Genomic DNA, 15,444 nt, shown 5'->3' on the forward strand with positions numbered 1-15,444 from the left:
GAGGGAAAAAAGAGATTAATCAAATTTTAAGACTTGACAACATATGAACATCATTGTACAATTCGCATATTCCAGGCAAGAAATGCCACCCATTGTAGCATTATTGTTGAAGAACAACAAACTTGTTTGAAAGACCTACAGGCATTAGAAAATGTTCACAGACCTCAGTCAACAGTCAATTGTCCATATTTTAAAATATTCAAACCATGCTGCTCTTCTGTTTTAAATTTCACTTGTTTCACATCTTAACCATTCTGTCTGGTTAAGCCTAGTTTGCAGGTTAGAACATATGGAAGTCATGACTTATTTTTGTTTTGATATGCTTTGATAGATTTTGTTAGTCCCAAATTCAGGAATTCACTCCATTTTAGGGAAGACCTAAAGCATAACTTAAAATTTAACTTGAAATCAGCAGAAATCGAACATGTTTCTGTGTATGGGCTAGTTATGTAATTTGAAGTATTTCTTTGCTCAGGGTGTTTTCATACTGTGCAATTTCTAGACCCAGAGAATGTTTCTCAGGGCCTTTGCTGGACCTTCCCTACTATCCATAGGAAGAGCTGTGCTGAGTAATAGTGTTAGCTACTCTTTCCAGACCCCATCTCTGGAGCCCTCTTGATAATTTCCCCATCCTTCATGTAACTGGTGATCTTGCATCATGTACTAGGGAGTTATCATGGAATCCTCACGTGGCTAACCTTATGCCCACTGGGTGGGCACTTTGTCTGCAGTCCTTACCACACCAGACATAGGACTCATACTGCATGTTTCCCTCATGAATTTGGACTTTCCATCTGGTCATTCTCATTCTGCAGTAGCTTCTCCAAGGCTGTTCTATGTCAGATCACAGGTAACTTGCACTCAGCCCTGTCTCAGTCTCTCCTTCAATACTCCTGTCACTGCCTAAGCAGTAGGCAGCAAAACCATATGTACAATTATAGTTACTTTTCCAAAACTGTGTGTGCCCACACCTAGCTATCAGTTTCATCACCATTAGATCTCACTTGGATAGCTAGGTTTCCTGTTTTTCAAGCTCTGAAGTGCATTGCTGTGGACTTTGATACTAACATTTGCCTTTCATCTTCATGACTTATACTGTAAACCAGAGACAGTTTTTCCAGTAGTAGTCACATCAAGTCTGTACACACAGCTAAAGGTCTGGTTTTATTGCCATCACAACCAAGAAATATACATCCTATTGTCCTCAACAAACAGCTTCCTCATTCTATTCCTCTCCCATAAAATTTTCAAAATTGCTGATTTCCCAGCTTCAGGTAATCTTGTGTTTGAGTATAATCAAACACAAATAGTCTAGGTGTATGATTCTAGATTATGATCTTGCTTTTGGCTGCATTAAGTCTACTAAATGTGGCTAAGCAAAGTCTAATAAAGTGTAATAAGAGTAGGAACATGTCAGGTCTCTTACTGCTTGGCTCTTCCCTCTACTATTTTACAAATCTACATGGCAGTATTTTGCTCCTTGCTGACTGGTTTGCTGAAAGTACCATGTCTGATCAGCTTCATTTGATTAACATAATTAGAAGATTTTAAGGAAAAATATGTGTAACTTTGAGGATATTAAAAAGGCCATCAACAATTTAGTGGTACTATACTGATGGAAATATGCACTATTATGTCTGCTTCATCAATTCCAGAACTTGACTAGCTAACTTGAAAAATTCTTTTGCATATAAAAGAAAGTTATTATCTTCATTAACATCTTTTCCACCAGTGCTTTTTTTTCTGTGATCATTCTGAAATCACTTTCAAAGTGTATCTTATACATATGAAGGACTGTTTGCATAATCTAGTATCAGTTCTGAATTTAATGCAAATTCTCATCAAAAGGAAGCAACACCGAAAGTGTTGCTAACTTCTATCACAAATATTTTGGTCCAAAAATTAACCACTATTCCTAAGCATAAATTTATGATGAAAATTATTGCAAGAATTTCAGCATGCTGTATTTTAATCACAACTACTGTTAACTAGGAAGGTGATGCCTTTTCAAGTACTAGAGGAAACAAATGCTATACAACCTAATTATTACTGAAAAGTAAAAAAAATAAAATAACCGAAAAAAACCCCCACAAAACAACAACAAACCAACCAAAAAGCAAAAATCCAAAACAAAACAGGATAAGATGCAGTGAAAGATTACAACCACAAAAAACCTTAATGAAGTGAGATTCTATGGATAAGTAACCAAGTTTTCAAATTTTAATCAGCAACTACTTGATTATGGTAGGTTAAATATCCTTACAGGTAGTTATCCTTAACTATTGGTGCAAGGCTTGCTCACCTAACAGAAAAAACAGCAGCAGACACAAGCAGCTGGCAAATAAGTCCAGGGGAAATACATACCCAAAATAAGGGATACCTTCCTCTTCAAGGAATGTTGGTTGACCTACATCAAAATATTTACAGGGCTGAAACACCCTTATCTGTCCATATGGATGGACATACACTGATGTGTATACACTGAACACAAGTGAGGGACAGTAGTAACTGGATAAAATTCAATGGGCTACTGGAAAAAAGTAAATAATGGTTTCCTACCCATGAGTTAGAGGCCCCACATTGCGAAAGAAAATGACAAGATCATGCACAAAGAGGTTAGTTAAGAAATCTTTAGAAATACTGAGAAAGATTTTGGATGACTGATTTTTTTGGGAGCAAAAAAATTCACATCCCCCAACCATTTTCTTCTTTTACACTAAGCTATAACTCTCCTCTGTAATCTTCCTGATGAACAAAGGTGTTTATGTAAGATAGGTGTAACACGGCTGCATGATCTATACTTTTATTAAAAAATCAGCTGAGGACAATTTTTTACCTCCTGATAAGGAGTCATTAGAATATTGTCATGCTGAAATTTGAAAAATTAGAAATATTCTAATGCGATTTCTGGTTTTAAAGTCTTTGACTACAATTGAAAAATTCAAAGGACGAACAGTCACAGAAAATGCTAAGGTCATGTAACAACAACAGCTCAGAAAAAGCATTTAGGTAAAGGTCTTTCTTTAAAAAAACACCTAACCATGTCCTAGTTTGGAAGATACAAATTTTAAAACTGTACAGAATTTTTCTGCTTTTTGCTTATCCTGTTGAAAACCAAACAAATCATTACTGTGAGGTTTTTTGGTATTCTGGGAGGGAAAAGATTCAGTAAGTAAAAAAGTGACAAGTTTTGAAAAGAAAAATACCATCTGCCCTAGTAATTAATTTCTAGAATGTCCTGTAATGTTGCTATCCTAAATATCACATGACATGAAGAAAAAGTGAACTTTCATCAGAAGTGCTGATGAGGACACCAGGCAATAAAAGCCAGCTCGCAGGAACACTTCCTTGGTGTGGCACAGCAAGTGTAGAGTGTTTGAAGCAATGCTCTGTCTGGGGCACACCTCTCCCTCTGAGCTGCTCCTGCCACGGAGAGGAGGACACACTTGCAGGGCATGAGTCAGATAGATGCTCAGCTACCTGTGTCTAAGGCTGGGCAAGACATGGTCCAGCCAGTAGATTACAGCCGTTTCACTGAACTTCTTTGCCCTACATTTTCCCCTATTTTTTTTCAGTTTGTTTAGTTATTTTTATTCCCCTAAAAGTAACGCAAGGAATTGCAAGGTGGGAGCATACTTTGTAAAAATATTTATTTAAAAATATTTTTTCTTTTTTATTTATTTTTTTAAAAAAGAGTATAACCTCACAACAATGATATTTTACACAGGGGGTTTATGATTGATGTCATAATCATTTATATCACATCTGGAAACTGTTATAAATAACATATGATGAATAAATTGTTCAACTGTGATGGTTCCAAAAACTTCAAAACATTAAGACATATCTGTTTCCCTGAGTCTATCACCCTCTTTAGCAAAATAAACAAGATTTTGCATTTTTGAATATTTTAGAAAATTACTTTTCAGTCTTCCATTTCTACACGAAGTTCCCATTGTTCCTTGAACTGCAGGAGATACATTTCTTCATCCTCAGGTGATCCATCAGATACCTCTCTCTCATAGAGTCTGAGCAAAATTCCATCTTTGTCAGGATCATCATACTTGAATACTCCTTCACACACCTGATTTTCAACATTGGACAGAGTAGGAATATACAGTCTTCCCCTGTGAGGATCCCAATCAACTAATATGGTCTGCACACCTTCTTTCTCTGTGAGGCCCTGTGTGGTTTCTTCCAGCTGATGATAGAATATCTGCCCAGACTTTTCAGTATCCAGGTCCATGAAGTCGATATGGGTCTCACTTGGTAATTCATCTGCTGCATCAACCACCTTCAAATTAAGTTCCTCTGTTTTCTGTCCCAAACAAAGGTCTCCTACCCATATCTCTAGCTGGGGGGAATATGGCTGTCCTGTTTCCATATCAACCAAGTCCCCCAAAGCAACCTGTGGCTCACCCTGTAGCCCCCCAGGGGCAGAAAACTTCTCTTCTAGTTTCTGACCAGGACTGAAGTCTTCAGTCCTTACATCATGCTCATACTCTACAACCCCTGCATTTTTATCTCTCCAAGTATTCTGTGTTCCAGACCAGCCATGAGATACCCAGTTTCCAGTTTGGCTCCCTTCCACTGAAGTATCTTCTTTGAGTGAAATCTCTTCACGTGAAAAATCAAGCAAATATCTTGCTTTCAGCACTTGTTCAGAAGGCAAATCCCTCCCTTCAGTGTTATTGTAAACAGTGTTATAATGGGGACTTTTCCTTTCCGACAGACGTCTGGATTCCTCACCATTGTCTCCATTAACAGTGATAAGGTTGAGCACTATTTTTTCACTTGGTATGAAAACCCATTCCTTGCATTTGTCAGTGTACTGCCATACCTAGAAAGTAAGTAATATTTTGAGTGAAGTATAATAAAAATACCATCTTCTTATACTACCTTATATTTTTAAAATATAATGCTAGGTTAGACCTTATTAGGAAGTTATTTCAACTTAGGGAAGAAGAAAGTTCATCATATAAACATTCAAGAGTGTCAGTATGCTCTCCTTTTTTTATTCTATCTAAAGTAAAACTATATTATGATCAGTTTTCATACCCCTTTCCCCACCATCCACATGTCAAATTAATGGTTAGAACAATTCTGCCAAATACAGGTTGTGTTTCCAAACCAGCATAAACTCATGTGACTTTGGAGAAAACATCACTCTTTGCTCTTGGACCACAAATTACTGAATCTATTCCACTCCTTTTAACCAGTGAAGAAAAAATGCAGTCACAAGCCATTCCCACCAGCAGTGTCAAGTAACATGTTATAACTTACAGAGAATAAAATAATACCAGGTTTCCTCTCAGAAAGAGAGCTACACATCAGGTTGAAGCATAGTGTACAGAGCCTGCACTGTGTAGTCTGCCGCAGGCTGCTTTTATGAATCTGTGCAAAATCATCAAATTAAACCATAGGGATCTTTCTGAAATGAGTAAAATTGTTGACAGGAATCAACACTGTGCGTGCACTGATGGAGTGAACAGAAGTACAACCAGAAGGTGCATTTCAGTGCTTTCAAGCTTGAATGGAAGACTAATACAACTAATTGATATACCAAGTAGTCTGAAAGGTTGCACAGGTCAGAAATGCTGGACCAAACAGTTTATTCCATGTCCCTCCAGCCACACAAGGTGCACATGTGGGACAGTCTGTATGTTGGGAAAGCCAGAGAGCATCATTAAAATATCAGGTCTATATTCATTTGTTACCTTAACATTGACTGAATCCAGAGGTGGATAAATAAAATTGAAGCTCTATGATGGTCATTAAAAAGTGCAATGAAAATAAAAAAAATTCCCAACATTCAAATTACATCTTAGAGAAAATAACTCCTGGAGTTAGGAGTTTAGTCTGCTACTGAGTGGAAATTTTTCACTAAGTAGCCCTTCATGCTCTTGGACTTTAAAGAGCTCTGTCCTATTAGCTACCCAAGAGATGAAGCTATCTCCCCATACCATGACTTTCATCCCAGGAACAAAACATAAAGAACAAGACAGAAACAGACTTTTTACTAAGGCTTGTAGTGACAAGGGACAATAGTTTTAAATGAAAGAGGGTTCATTTAGACTGAATATAAGGAATACGTTCTTTACTGTGAGTGTGGTGAGGTACTGGAATAGGCTTCCCAAGGAGCCATGGATGCCCCAAAAGTACAAGTGCTCAAAGTCAGGTTGAATGGAACTTTAAGCAACCTGATCTAGTGGCAGATGTCCTTGCCCATGTCAGAACTAGATACCTTTGAAGACCCCTACCAACCCAAACCACTCTGTGATTCCACGGTTCCGTAATACAACCAGCGCCTCCTCAAGTGCAGGAGGTATTTCTGTGCACATCTGAACACACTGCAGCAGTGGCTGCTCCCATCCTTCTGAGCCCTTCTGAACTCACAGTCCCTCTGTGAAGATTTCTCCTGTCACCTCTGCACTTCTCTAATCTTCAGCAAGATGAGCATGTTGAAACCAACTCCCTTGCATCTCCCATCCCATGGTGTCACACAGATTGGATTAACATTGAAGTCTTCATTCATTATTATAATTGCATGTTTATGGTTGAGCAACTTGCTTAAAGATACCTGTGAGAAAGTTCTGTTGAGCTCATGAGCTGGAAACCAGTAACATTTCCTAGACTTTAAGTATTCTTTCTAAAAATCAACAAACTTTGCAGCACTAAGAAATTTGAGAACATTTTTTTGCAAAAAGTGTATTTGGCCTGTCTAAATAACAGAATGTGATTGTTTATACATTTTTTGGGTGTTAGGAAATGGCACAATATTTCAAATTATTCTTGAAATCCAGGCTAAATTATCTGTATGATGCATATGTGTTAAACCTTTCACAATCACAATTAAGTGGAAAAATCTGGTAATACCCAGTAATAGTCCAACAAAACAACGTTTCTGTACTGCTTAATTGTCTTCCCTTCCTGTTTCTGAATTCAACAAATTAATAACTTTTGTCCAAATGACTTTACACAGGGTTTCATCTTAGATAAATTTACAGAGTTCTGACACCCTGACAGACCTTGCCCAGTGCACCTCAGACCTTGCTTAAGGCAATGACTCTTCCAAAACCAACAGCTCTGTTCTGATCATTGCAAACTTGAGTTATTACTCTGTTTTTCTTGCATTTAATAACCCTCAATGTGGTTTTCTTCTCTTGATCTCAGTAGCAATTAGAGCTTTTATTTGGAGCGAGCCACAGTTACCTCCAAGCCTGCTTAGAACCCTGACAAACACACTCACACTGCTGTGAGTGCCAAGGTTGGCAGTGACCTCCTGCAACAGAAGACACTTACCAGGTTTGTTGGATGTTTTTGTTTGTGGATGTGAATATACTTGTGCACCCAATAGCATACCACAGAAATAAAAAGGAGAGCCAGTGTGGTAGGCATAATATATCCAAATGTGATTGTTATAGTCTCATCTTCTGTTTTGTCTGTTAATAAAACAAAAGTTTTGATTGTAACAAGCAAGATTTTAATGTATGTAGACAGTAATATGTAACTTCACCACACTGCACTTTGGATACAGAATGCAAATGTTTTAGATAAACAAGGAATTTGCAGGAAATGAAAAAAAATTATTTGAGCTACAGGGAAAATATTATTATTGTCTAAATGATAAATTAAATTCTACAAAGAATAACACCATCTCCCTTAGGTTCTCCTGTTGCTAACTTCAGATTGACCCAGCTCTGCCACTCCCAAACCACATTCAAGGAGAAAAAACATTCTCCATGCACTAAAACTCAAAGAATGCAGATAATTTTCTTCAGAGATAGTGATGTACCTTCCAGTCAGTCCCAGCTATGCTTTATTAGAGGCAAAGGTTTTTTTCATTGGTACAAGTGCACAGAGAAGGGAGAAACCATGCTAATTATCACTGTCAAAATAGATACATAAAAAACTCAAAAAATTCAATCACCATGATTTTTTCTAACTTGCATCTTTTTATTTGCCACCTCACACATACCTTTCAATGTAGTAATGCAATGTTCTTTGGAAAAGCCACTGTCCAAAACTGGTGTGGTGACGTGTATCTGTGCACTGACACAATAAGTTGTTCCAGGTTCTAACCAGGGCACAACCAAGGTGTTGTTGCTGATGGAGAAGAACCACTGGAAGACATTAAAAATATTTTTCCCCCCTTTAACTCCTGAGCTACAGAAAGGTCACGAGCATACAGATTTTTGATAAAGGTTGATACTCTAAGAGCTGCCAGCTGCATCCTTTTCCTCCAAATGCAATCAACATTCAAGTTACTTGTTAAGTCACATCCTCTCTGATTATTTTCTCTTCCAAAGACTCTTGTACCAACACTGAACAATCTCATGCTTCATATGCAGCAGGACCATTGGGCACTACTGGCCACATTCCTGTGGTGATGTTGCAATAGACCTAAAGGATCATTCCAGCCCTGTCCTCACACACACCCCCATGAGAGGCACATGGTGTGGTTCCACAAAATATTTCAATCTGGTATGTTCTAGAAAAGCCAGGAGCCTTTGGGTAACAGAATTTATGTAGACCTTGGAATCCAAAGTAAAGTTATTGCTATATTTCCTGAACCTTTGTGAAAAAACCCTCAACAAACCAGCCAAACAAACACAACCAACCAAACCACCAAACCACATTTGTCTACTACATATTTGCTAATCTTGGCATTTCAAGAAGCACAGATTTAATAGGAGCAGTTCCACAGCCTTGTCAAAGCTTACCCGCTTCTTTGTTTTTTTGTTGAGGACAGACACATTGTACTGTAGGCCAGGATACACTTGAAGCAGAGATATGGATTCTTCCTCAGGACTTCTCTTCCACTTCTCAGGAGCAGTCAAAATGATTGAAATAGATCTGTCAGTAGAAGATACACTTACCATGGGTGGATCTATTTTAGCTGGAAAAATGAACATGTACAAAAAGCCATCAAATTCAGCAGAGGCACACTGGTTTGATCAGTTTCATCAAACTGATCATATTACATTTTTGCAATGATTGGGGGAGTCTAAGTAGAGCTTTGAAAAATTTATTTATATTGGAAGAAAATTTGATCAGATAACTAAGAGGATCTTTACAGTGAGAGAGTGAACACTGACTTGGAATTTTGCCAAAGAATTCCTGGGACTTTATAGGACAAACAACCTTGAAACTCAATTTACTAAAATAGGCTGAATTACCAGTATGTTCTTAGATTATCTGGCACAGATAAGAAACATTGGACTCTAGAGTATGCTTACTGATTGGTTCGATAAAGCCTTTTCAAAATCAGAGTTATTTATACTGTGAATGTGTCACAGATTTTATTTGCCTTGAGTAAGGCTTTACCATAGCATTATAAAGAATTCAGTATATACCAGACTATATATACTATATATATATATCTTCAAATTCCAATTTTATTATTTGAATTACTTCTGTCAAAAGCAGAATATAAGAATTAATGTGAAACAACTGAAAAAATGTAACCTCATGCTAAAATTAAAATATCATACACTGTGAAGGCATGTGCAGTCTGAGCACACATTGTTAATCAAGGCCATTGAACATCTGGCTGTGTGCTTAGCTCTCCTTACTGTCTGTTAGAGGGTTGAATCGTGTGGTCTCCATCCAGTCAGAGCATGTCCCATTTAGGAATGCTTTAACACTTGCATAGTATTGTTCTTCATAGTCAGAGGTCTCACTGGAGAGGTCACACCATGTTCTGTTTATATTCCTGCATTCTGGCTTTCTAATCCACTTGCCAACACCGTATCTATATTATGAAAAGAAAGAGAAAGGAGCTGTATAAAAGCTATTTCCGTTATATTAGTCACCTCATAATATTATTTTCTCTGCTTTACTATTGGTGATAAAACAATTTCCGTATTTAGCAGAAATCTGAAATTTCAAGGAATCCCAGCTTCAGCTGAGATGAAGCACAAGACTTCCACCAAGTTCTTAATGAAAAATAAATTAGAGTAGGCCCTCTCCAGAAGAAGCCAGATGAAACTAACTGGGATGTTAGTGATACCAATCTAAGTCAAGGTTTGCCGGTGCAGACCAGAGATCTCTCCACAGCTCTATTTTAAATTCTAAACACACAATAACAGAGACAGGATAACTATTTATATGGAAACAAAGAGTTCAGTCAGAATGGTCAGTGACTAATCCTCAAGTATGGACACAGATCATGCTCAGGGTCTCCAAGATGAATGACAGGAGACTACTCATTCCTGCCTTGTTTGCTAGTTTAAAAGAAATACTCAACTGGAACACAATGAACTTCAAAACCCTTCTAGTTGAAAAAAGGCCATATATCTGCTACCAACAATGCCTCGGTACTGACCAGCTCTTATACACTGGTAGAACAAACCAGTTTCCTTGGAAAATTCCCGTTTGGACTTGCTCAGAAGTTCCTGCTCCTATAATTCACATTAAGAATTTCCCCTCTGGCTGCTAATTAGTAAGGGCGTGTGACAGCTTCTGCTGGATCACTCACCAGCATTTTCCACCTATCTCAAGGCCTTGCTCTCCTGGGTGGGTAGAGGCACCTGAGTGTTTTTGTGTGCAGTGTGAAAGATGGCCATACCTATGGCTACAGACTCTTCATGGACCAGCTGGTCTTTCAGAGCCAGTGCAGCCAGTTCTCTCTGAACATTTTACCTCCCATAGAAGCCTTGGTTTCTGCCAAGGACAGGGTTAATTTCTCGCAGTAACCATGAGGGGGTGGAGCCTGGAATTGTGTGGGCATGGCCAAAATCCTAATGCTATTCGATGCCAACTTTCATCAATGCCAGGGCCACAGGAGAAGGACTCTCCATTCCTAGAAGAAAGGTGTTCCTTTCCCATGCAGGGAGCATGGCAGATGGAGCAGGGTTGGTAACACTGGTCCTGACTGGAGGGAGCTGTTTGGGTGGCATGGCTGCAGTCAGCTCGAGCTCTGCACTCTCTCTTTTGTACATTTTTATCATTAATATTGCTGCTGTCACTGCTCATTGTCTTATCTCATTGCTGTTTCCAGTAAATGGTTCCTATCTCCATCTGTGATCTTTGCCTTTTGTGCTTCCAGCTGGAGGTGGAGAGGAAGCAAGGGGCACCATGGTTTTTTCAGCAGAACTTTTGAATTGGAGAACACCATTCCTATACTATGTATCGTTCACTTTGTAACTGCTGAGGACTCTTAAGTTACAGGAAACCTCTAGAGATCAGTATTCATTTTACTGTTCTGAAAATGTTCCTAGATTGAGGGAAGTGTAAATATTAGAGGTAAAGATTGGGAGCATTACATAATCCGTGACAACAGTGCTACACCTACTTAGACGCCAAACTTCTATCACTGCCCTTCAGAATGACGCAGTGCTCTCTCAGTGCGAATAAAGGAAATGGAGTCTGGTTCTCATGCAAATTCCTTGATACCCTACTAAGGTGCAGACCTCAACGATGTAAGGGCCTGATTCCAACCACATTACTTGTACTTTTGTACAATGCTTAGTAACATTGGTGGATTTTCTCCTAGAGAGGCTTGCTGGATCAGAAGAAATCTGGGGGAGTGGTCTGTCAGGAAAGAGCAATGACACACTGGGTATTATTAATATTGATTAAATCATACATCTCCATATCAATTTAAGTGTGTACAGAGGATGTATAAGGACAGATACCAGTCCACAGTACAGTTGTTCTTTATTCTTCTCTCTCATTTTAGGAGGAATGCCTCTGAAAGCTTCCATAGTATTAGAATGTTGCTCCTACATTTCTATCATAGGAAGAACATCTCCTTACACATTTTTTTAATTGGTGTGAGATAAACAGTGCCAGAAGCAGAAGTTAAAAACCACACTGATTAAGTCTAGCTCACACTTTAGTTCTTTCTTTACTTCATATCAGCATTACTTTGCATAAAGTTGGGTTTTCTTTTTAAATTATTATTTAAAATGCTAAAATAAAATTCAGTGGGAGATAAAATAAACAAGCCAACTTACACTGCATACTTCACCTTGTAGACAACTCCATCACCTGTCCCTTCTGGTGCTGACCAGTGAAGGACATTCTTCATATTTATAGATTCAAAACGGACATTCCTAGGGTTGGGCAAAGAACAATACAACTCTCCTGAGAAAGAAAATAAGAAAGGAACAACATGCACTAAGAATCAGCAAATGCATACACTCCCAAAGTAGCCAAAAGAGACAGACATTTTTTAAAAGGCCATAAATTCTACTGTTTTTAGCATTCAAACTGTAATGTGCTTGGCTATGGGAAATAATTTTTTTTTACAAGTGTCCCTACCTAGTGCAGTCTCACATTCCACCTTTACGACTGTGTTTTTTCTCTAGCAAAAATGGCTTTGCCATTTATGACAGGCATGGAAATATTCAGGGACTGGAAGGTAAAACTAGAAAAGCTTAGCCTAGAAGAGACACACATGGTTAAAATCGCAACTGTATTTGAATATCAGAAAAATTTAACATTGAAAATTTTAAAAATATCCTTAATACTTTAATCTTCTTGGAGCTGAGTGGATTTTTAAAAGACAAACCAGGCATTTTAGAAAAAGACACACAGAATGTACTGCAAACACAGCTTTACAAACTGAAGTATAACTTTACTCTGGAGAATTGGACTGGATGATCACAATAGCCCCAATGTCATTTGACCATCCCTTTTGATTCTCCTCGAAGTCAGAAGCAAACATCTACTGTAAGGTCACTCATCTAACTTGCTGTTCATTGCACCAGCTTTTGAAATTAATAAATAGGCAAATTTCGGTATCCTAAGAACACAGTTTCAGATCTTTCTGATACCCACCTCTAATCTAATAAATGTCATGAAGGTGCCCACATTGCTACATTGCTTGCAAAATGAAGCCTGTGGGCCCAGGGGAAGAATCCCAAGTGCAAAGTTATGACTCAAGCCTCAGTTATTTCTGCCATGTTCTGGGGGGAGCAATGCTGAGACCAGCCCTGAAGCTGCCACTTCTGGGAAGGAGCTTCCCATTGCATGTAGCCGCAAGAGCATAATAGGGAAGAGAAAAAGCAACTCTGTGGTTTTTCAGGATTTTTGAAAACCCTTTAATCTCCTCCTCCAGGAATGCAATTCTAGTTCTTAATATAACAAAATGAGGCAAAGAAAGTGGGAAGTAAAATGAACTTGTTCAAATGAATAGTCCTTGAGTTGTTACTTCTGTAAGCAGACCTTAAGGTATTTTCATAGTATATTTTGCTATTACTAGAACAATAGTATTCATCCTTCTGTATATGTAACATATAGTTGCTTTTGTAAGCAAAAGTCACCACCATTTTCCTGATTAATGTGCAGACTTCTATCTTTCTTTGAGCCAAACAGTAGAAGATTTTTCTCTTCAATACATTTATTAAACAATCTCCTTGCAGATATGTGGAGACCTATTACTTCAAACTGTCTCAGTGCAAACTCTTGGTTTTCCAAGCCTCTAGCTGCTCAGTAATGCTGTACTGAGCATACATATATAGATTCACCTGTATCTTCAGATCACAACACTGTTCACTGAAGGTATTTCTAATGCTGCTCTCTTTTATCTTTAGCACTTAGACAGTGTTCAGTGGCTTCCATTTTCTAGTCAGAGAACAAGTTTTGTCAGGTATAGTCCTTAGAGCAAGCTTATCTATTTACAAAAAGTAGAAAGTCCCACTTCCTTGACACTTGGATGCAGAAATGTCCCATGACAGTCAGTCTGTAAGAGCTCAAACTATAGACTTGTTAGCAACATAAAAAAAGTTCCAGGATGCCCGGGGATATAAAAGCAGCAAAAGGGATTCTCCAGGAATTTGCCTTATTCCAACACTTGCTTCTAAGTGGAAGATACAGAATCTAGAAAATCAAAGGTTTTCATTTCCCCAAAATAAATGTCCTCTGCAATTGCTTTAAGTGAATCCAAATATAAAATGAAGCTCCCTAGGAGAGCTAAGAAAGTTGTTCGCCTGTACCTTTCCATATTTGTCCACCCTTATTTTAAAACATTTGTATTCCTCAAGCACATTTTAAAGTAGTAAGAGTCATGTGTTTGGCTGTTACATTAAAACATTTTTGAACTATTAACACATGAAACTGGCTCTTTGACATTTTAATTTTTTTTTAAATTCTAATTTCCCTCCTCCCACTGTGGTTTCTGCTGTGGTAAATGAAGTTTCAAAACAGAAACAGAGGAGCCAATCTCAGCATGCAGAAGCCACAGGCTGTATCTTTACAAGATCTAAAGCATTACAACACTGCTGGTGTGCTCCCACCTAACCCAGCTCAGTGAGATTTGGAAGGCAAAGGGACTGAGACCGTTAACTTTCCATGAGATGAAACAACAGAGATTTGGTTTCTATTTCTGGTTTTGCCCCTTTACTAAAAAGCCCCCACCCTTACAATAAATTGTGCAAGTCAGTTATACCACAATTCTGCATGTGTAAAACAACCATACTCTCCTATATATAAATTATGTATATATATATATATATATAAATAAAACTACCACACTCTCCTATGTCTCCAAGAAGAGTTAAGAATAAATTCCTTCGTGTCTATTTGGTGATCAATAATATCAGAAGGCATGTGTAGAGAACAGATCATACATAGAGCTTGAATGTTCCATGGTTATCAGTCAGGAAAGGATTCAAGTATATGCAACAGCTGCATGTTTCAGTCTTTTAACTTGTCTTCAGTCTTTCAGTTTCTAGTCTTTAGACACATTACATCCAGTTATATTCTGATTTTATTTCCATTTATCAGGATTCATGGCATGGATGCCACATAGAGCATTTTCAGTTTGTACTGGCCTAAGAGCAGAAATCAGTCACCCATGTTGCCTTGCTAGGTTTAATCTGCCACAGTGATTACTAGCAATGGCTGTCATTCACTTTCCAGTACAGCTAAGTCACTTCATTAATTCATTGCATGGAAAAAAATGGAACCCTTATTACTATCTTTGAAAAGGCTGTAAATCAAACCTTGAGTAATATCATTGTTTACATCTTCATGACTGACATCTGGTCTGGAAATAAGTAAAAATACAGGTTTGCAAATTTTACCACAAGGAACTGTTCTTAGAAGAATCTATCGTGAGACTCTCCAAAACAGATGTGACTTAGCCTGAAAACACCTTTGCATGTGAGTGAAAAACCCCACTGACGTCAGTGAGATTATTCACATGAGTAAAAGTCTGCATGGCTGGTGCTTCATCTTCTCTTTATGAAATCACCAGCCAGGTTCAAAAACCTGGTCAGTTTTAATCACATAGAGCTCCCTGCCAAGTACATGCCTTGCTCAAGTCAGTACTGTTCAAAGTTCAGTTCTGGTTATAGTCACATATATCTACACACATGCACAGACACATACGTACAGACACAAGGCTAAACACACACAAATTCCATGTTACAACTATTACCCATTCAGTGCATCTGTGTTTTCCCTGCTAGGAGGTCCCCCCGCCTGTCTGGGTGA

The 15,444-nt window shown here is 38.2% G+C and overlaps 1 protein-coding gene across 1 annotated transcript; it reads right to left on the reverse strand.

The window, feature by feature from the left end:
- Positions 1–3,706: 3,706 nt before the first annotated feature.
- On the reverse strand, positions 3,707–12,049 carry IL20RA (interleukin 20 receptor subunit alpha). The gene is made up of 6 exons (XM_053973782.1): positions 11,961–12,049; positions 9,576–9,754; positions 8,724–8,899; positions 7,979–8,123; positions 7,303–7,442; positions 3,707–4,840 (listed from the first exon to the last, which is right to left on the reverse strand). Exons 1-6 carry the CDS (start codon positions 12,032–12,034, stop codon positions 3,926–3,928), a joined length of 1,629 nt encoding a protein of 542 aa, XP_053829757.1. The 5' UTR covers positions 12,035–12,049; the 3' UTR covers positions 3,707–3,925.
- Between the last annotated feature and the right edge of the window lie 3,395 nt (positions 12,050–15,444).

The sequence above is a fragment of the Vidua macroura genome, chromosome 3 (genome assembly GCF_024509145.1).
Source record: "Vidua macroura isolate BioBank_ID:100142 chromosome 3, ASM2450914v1, whole genome shotgun sequence".
In the NCBI taxonomy this organism is placed as follows: Eukaryota; Metazoa; Chordata; class Aves; order Passeriformes; family Viduidae; genus Vidua; species Vidua macroura.

Excerpts from the sequence above, each read along its gene's own strand:
- IL20RA (XM_053973782.1), bottom strand. The coding sequence starts at position 12,034 with ATGAAGAATGTCCTTCACTGGTCAGCACCAGAAGGGACAGGTGATGGA. Across the intron at positions 8,124-8,723 it reads ACAAAAAAACAAAGAAGCGG|TGGTTCTTCTCCATCAGCAA; the intron begins GTAAGCTTTGAC and ends AATGTCTTCCAG. Across the intron at positions 4,841-7,302 it reads AAAAACATCCAACAAACCTG|GTATGGCAGTACACTGACAA; the intron begins GTAAGTGTCTTC and ends CTTACTTTCTAG.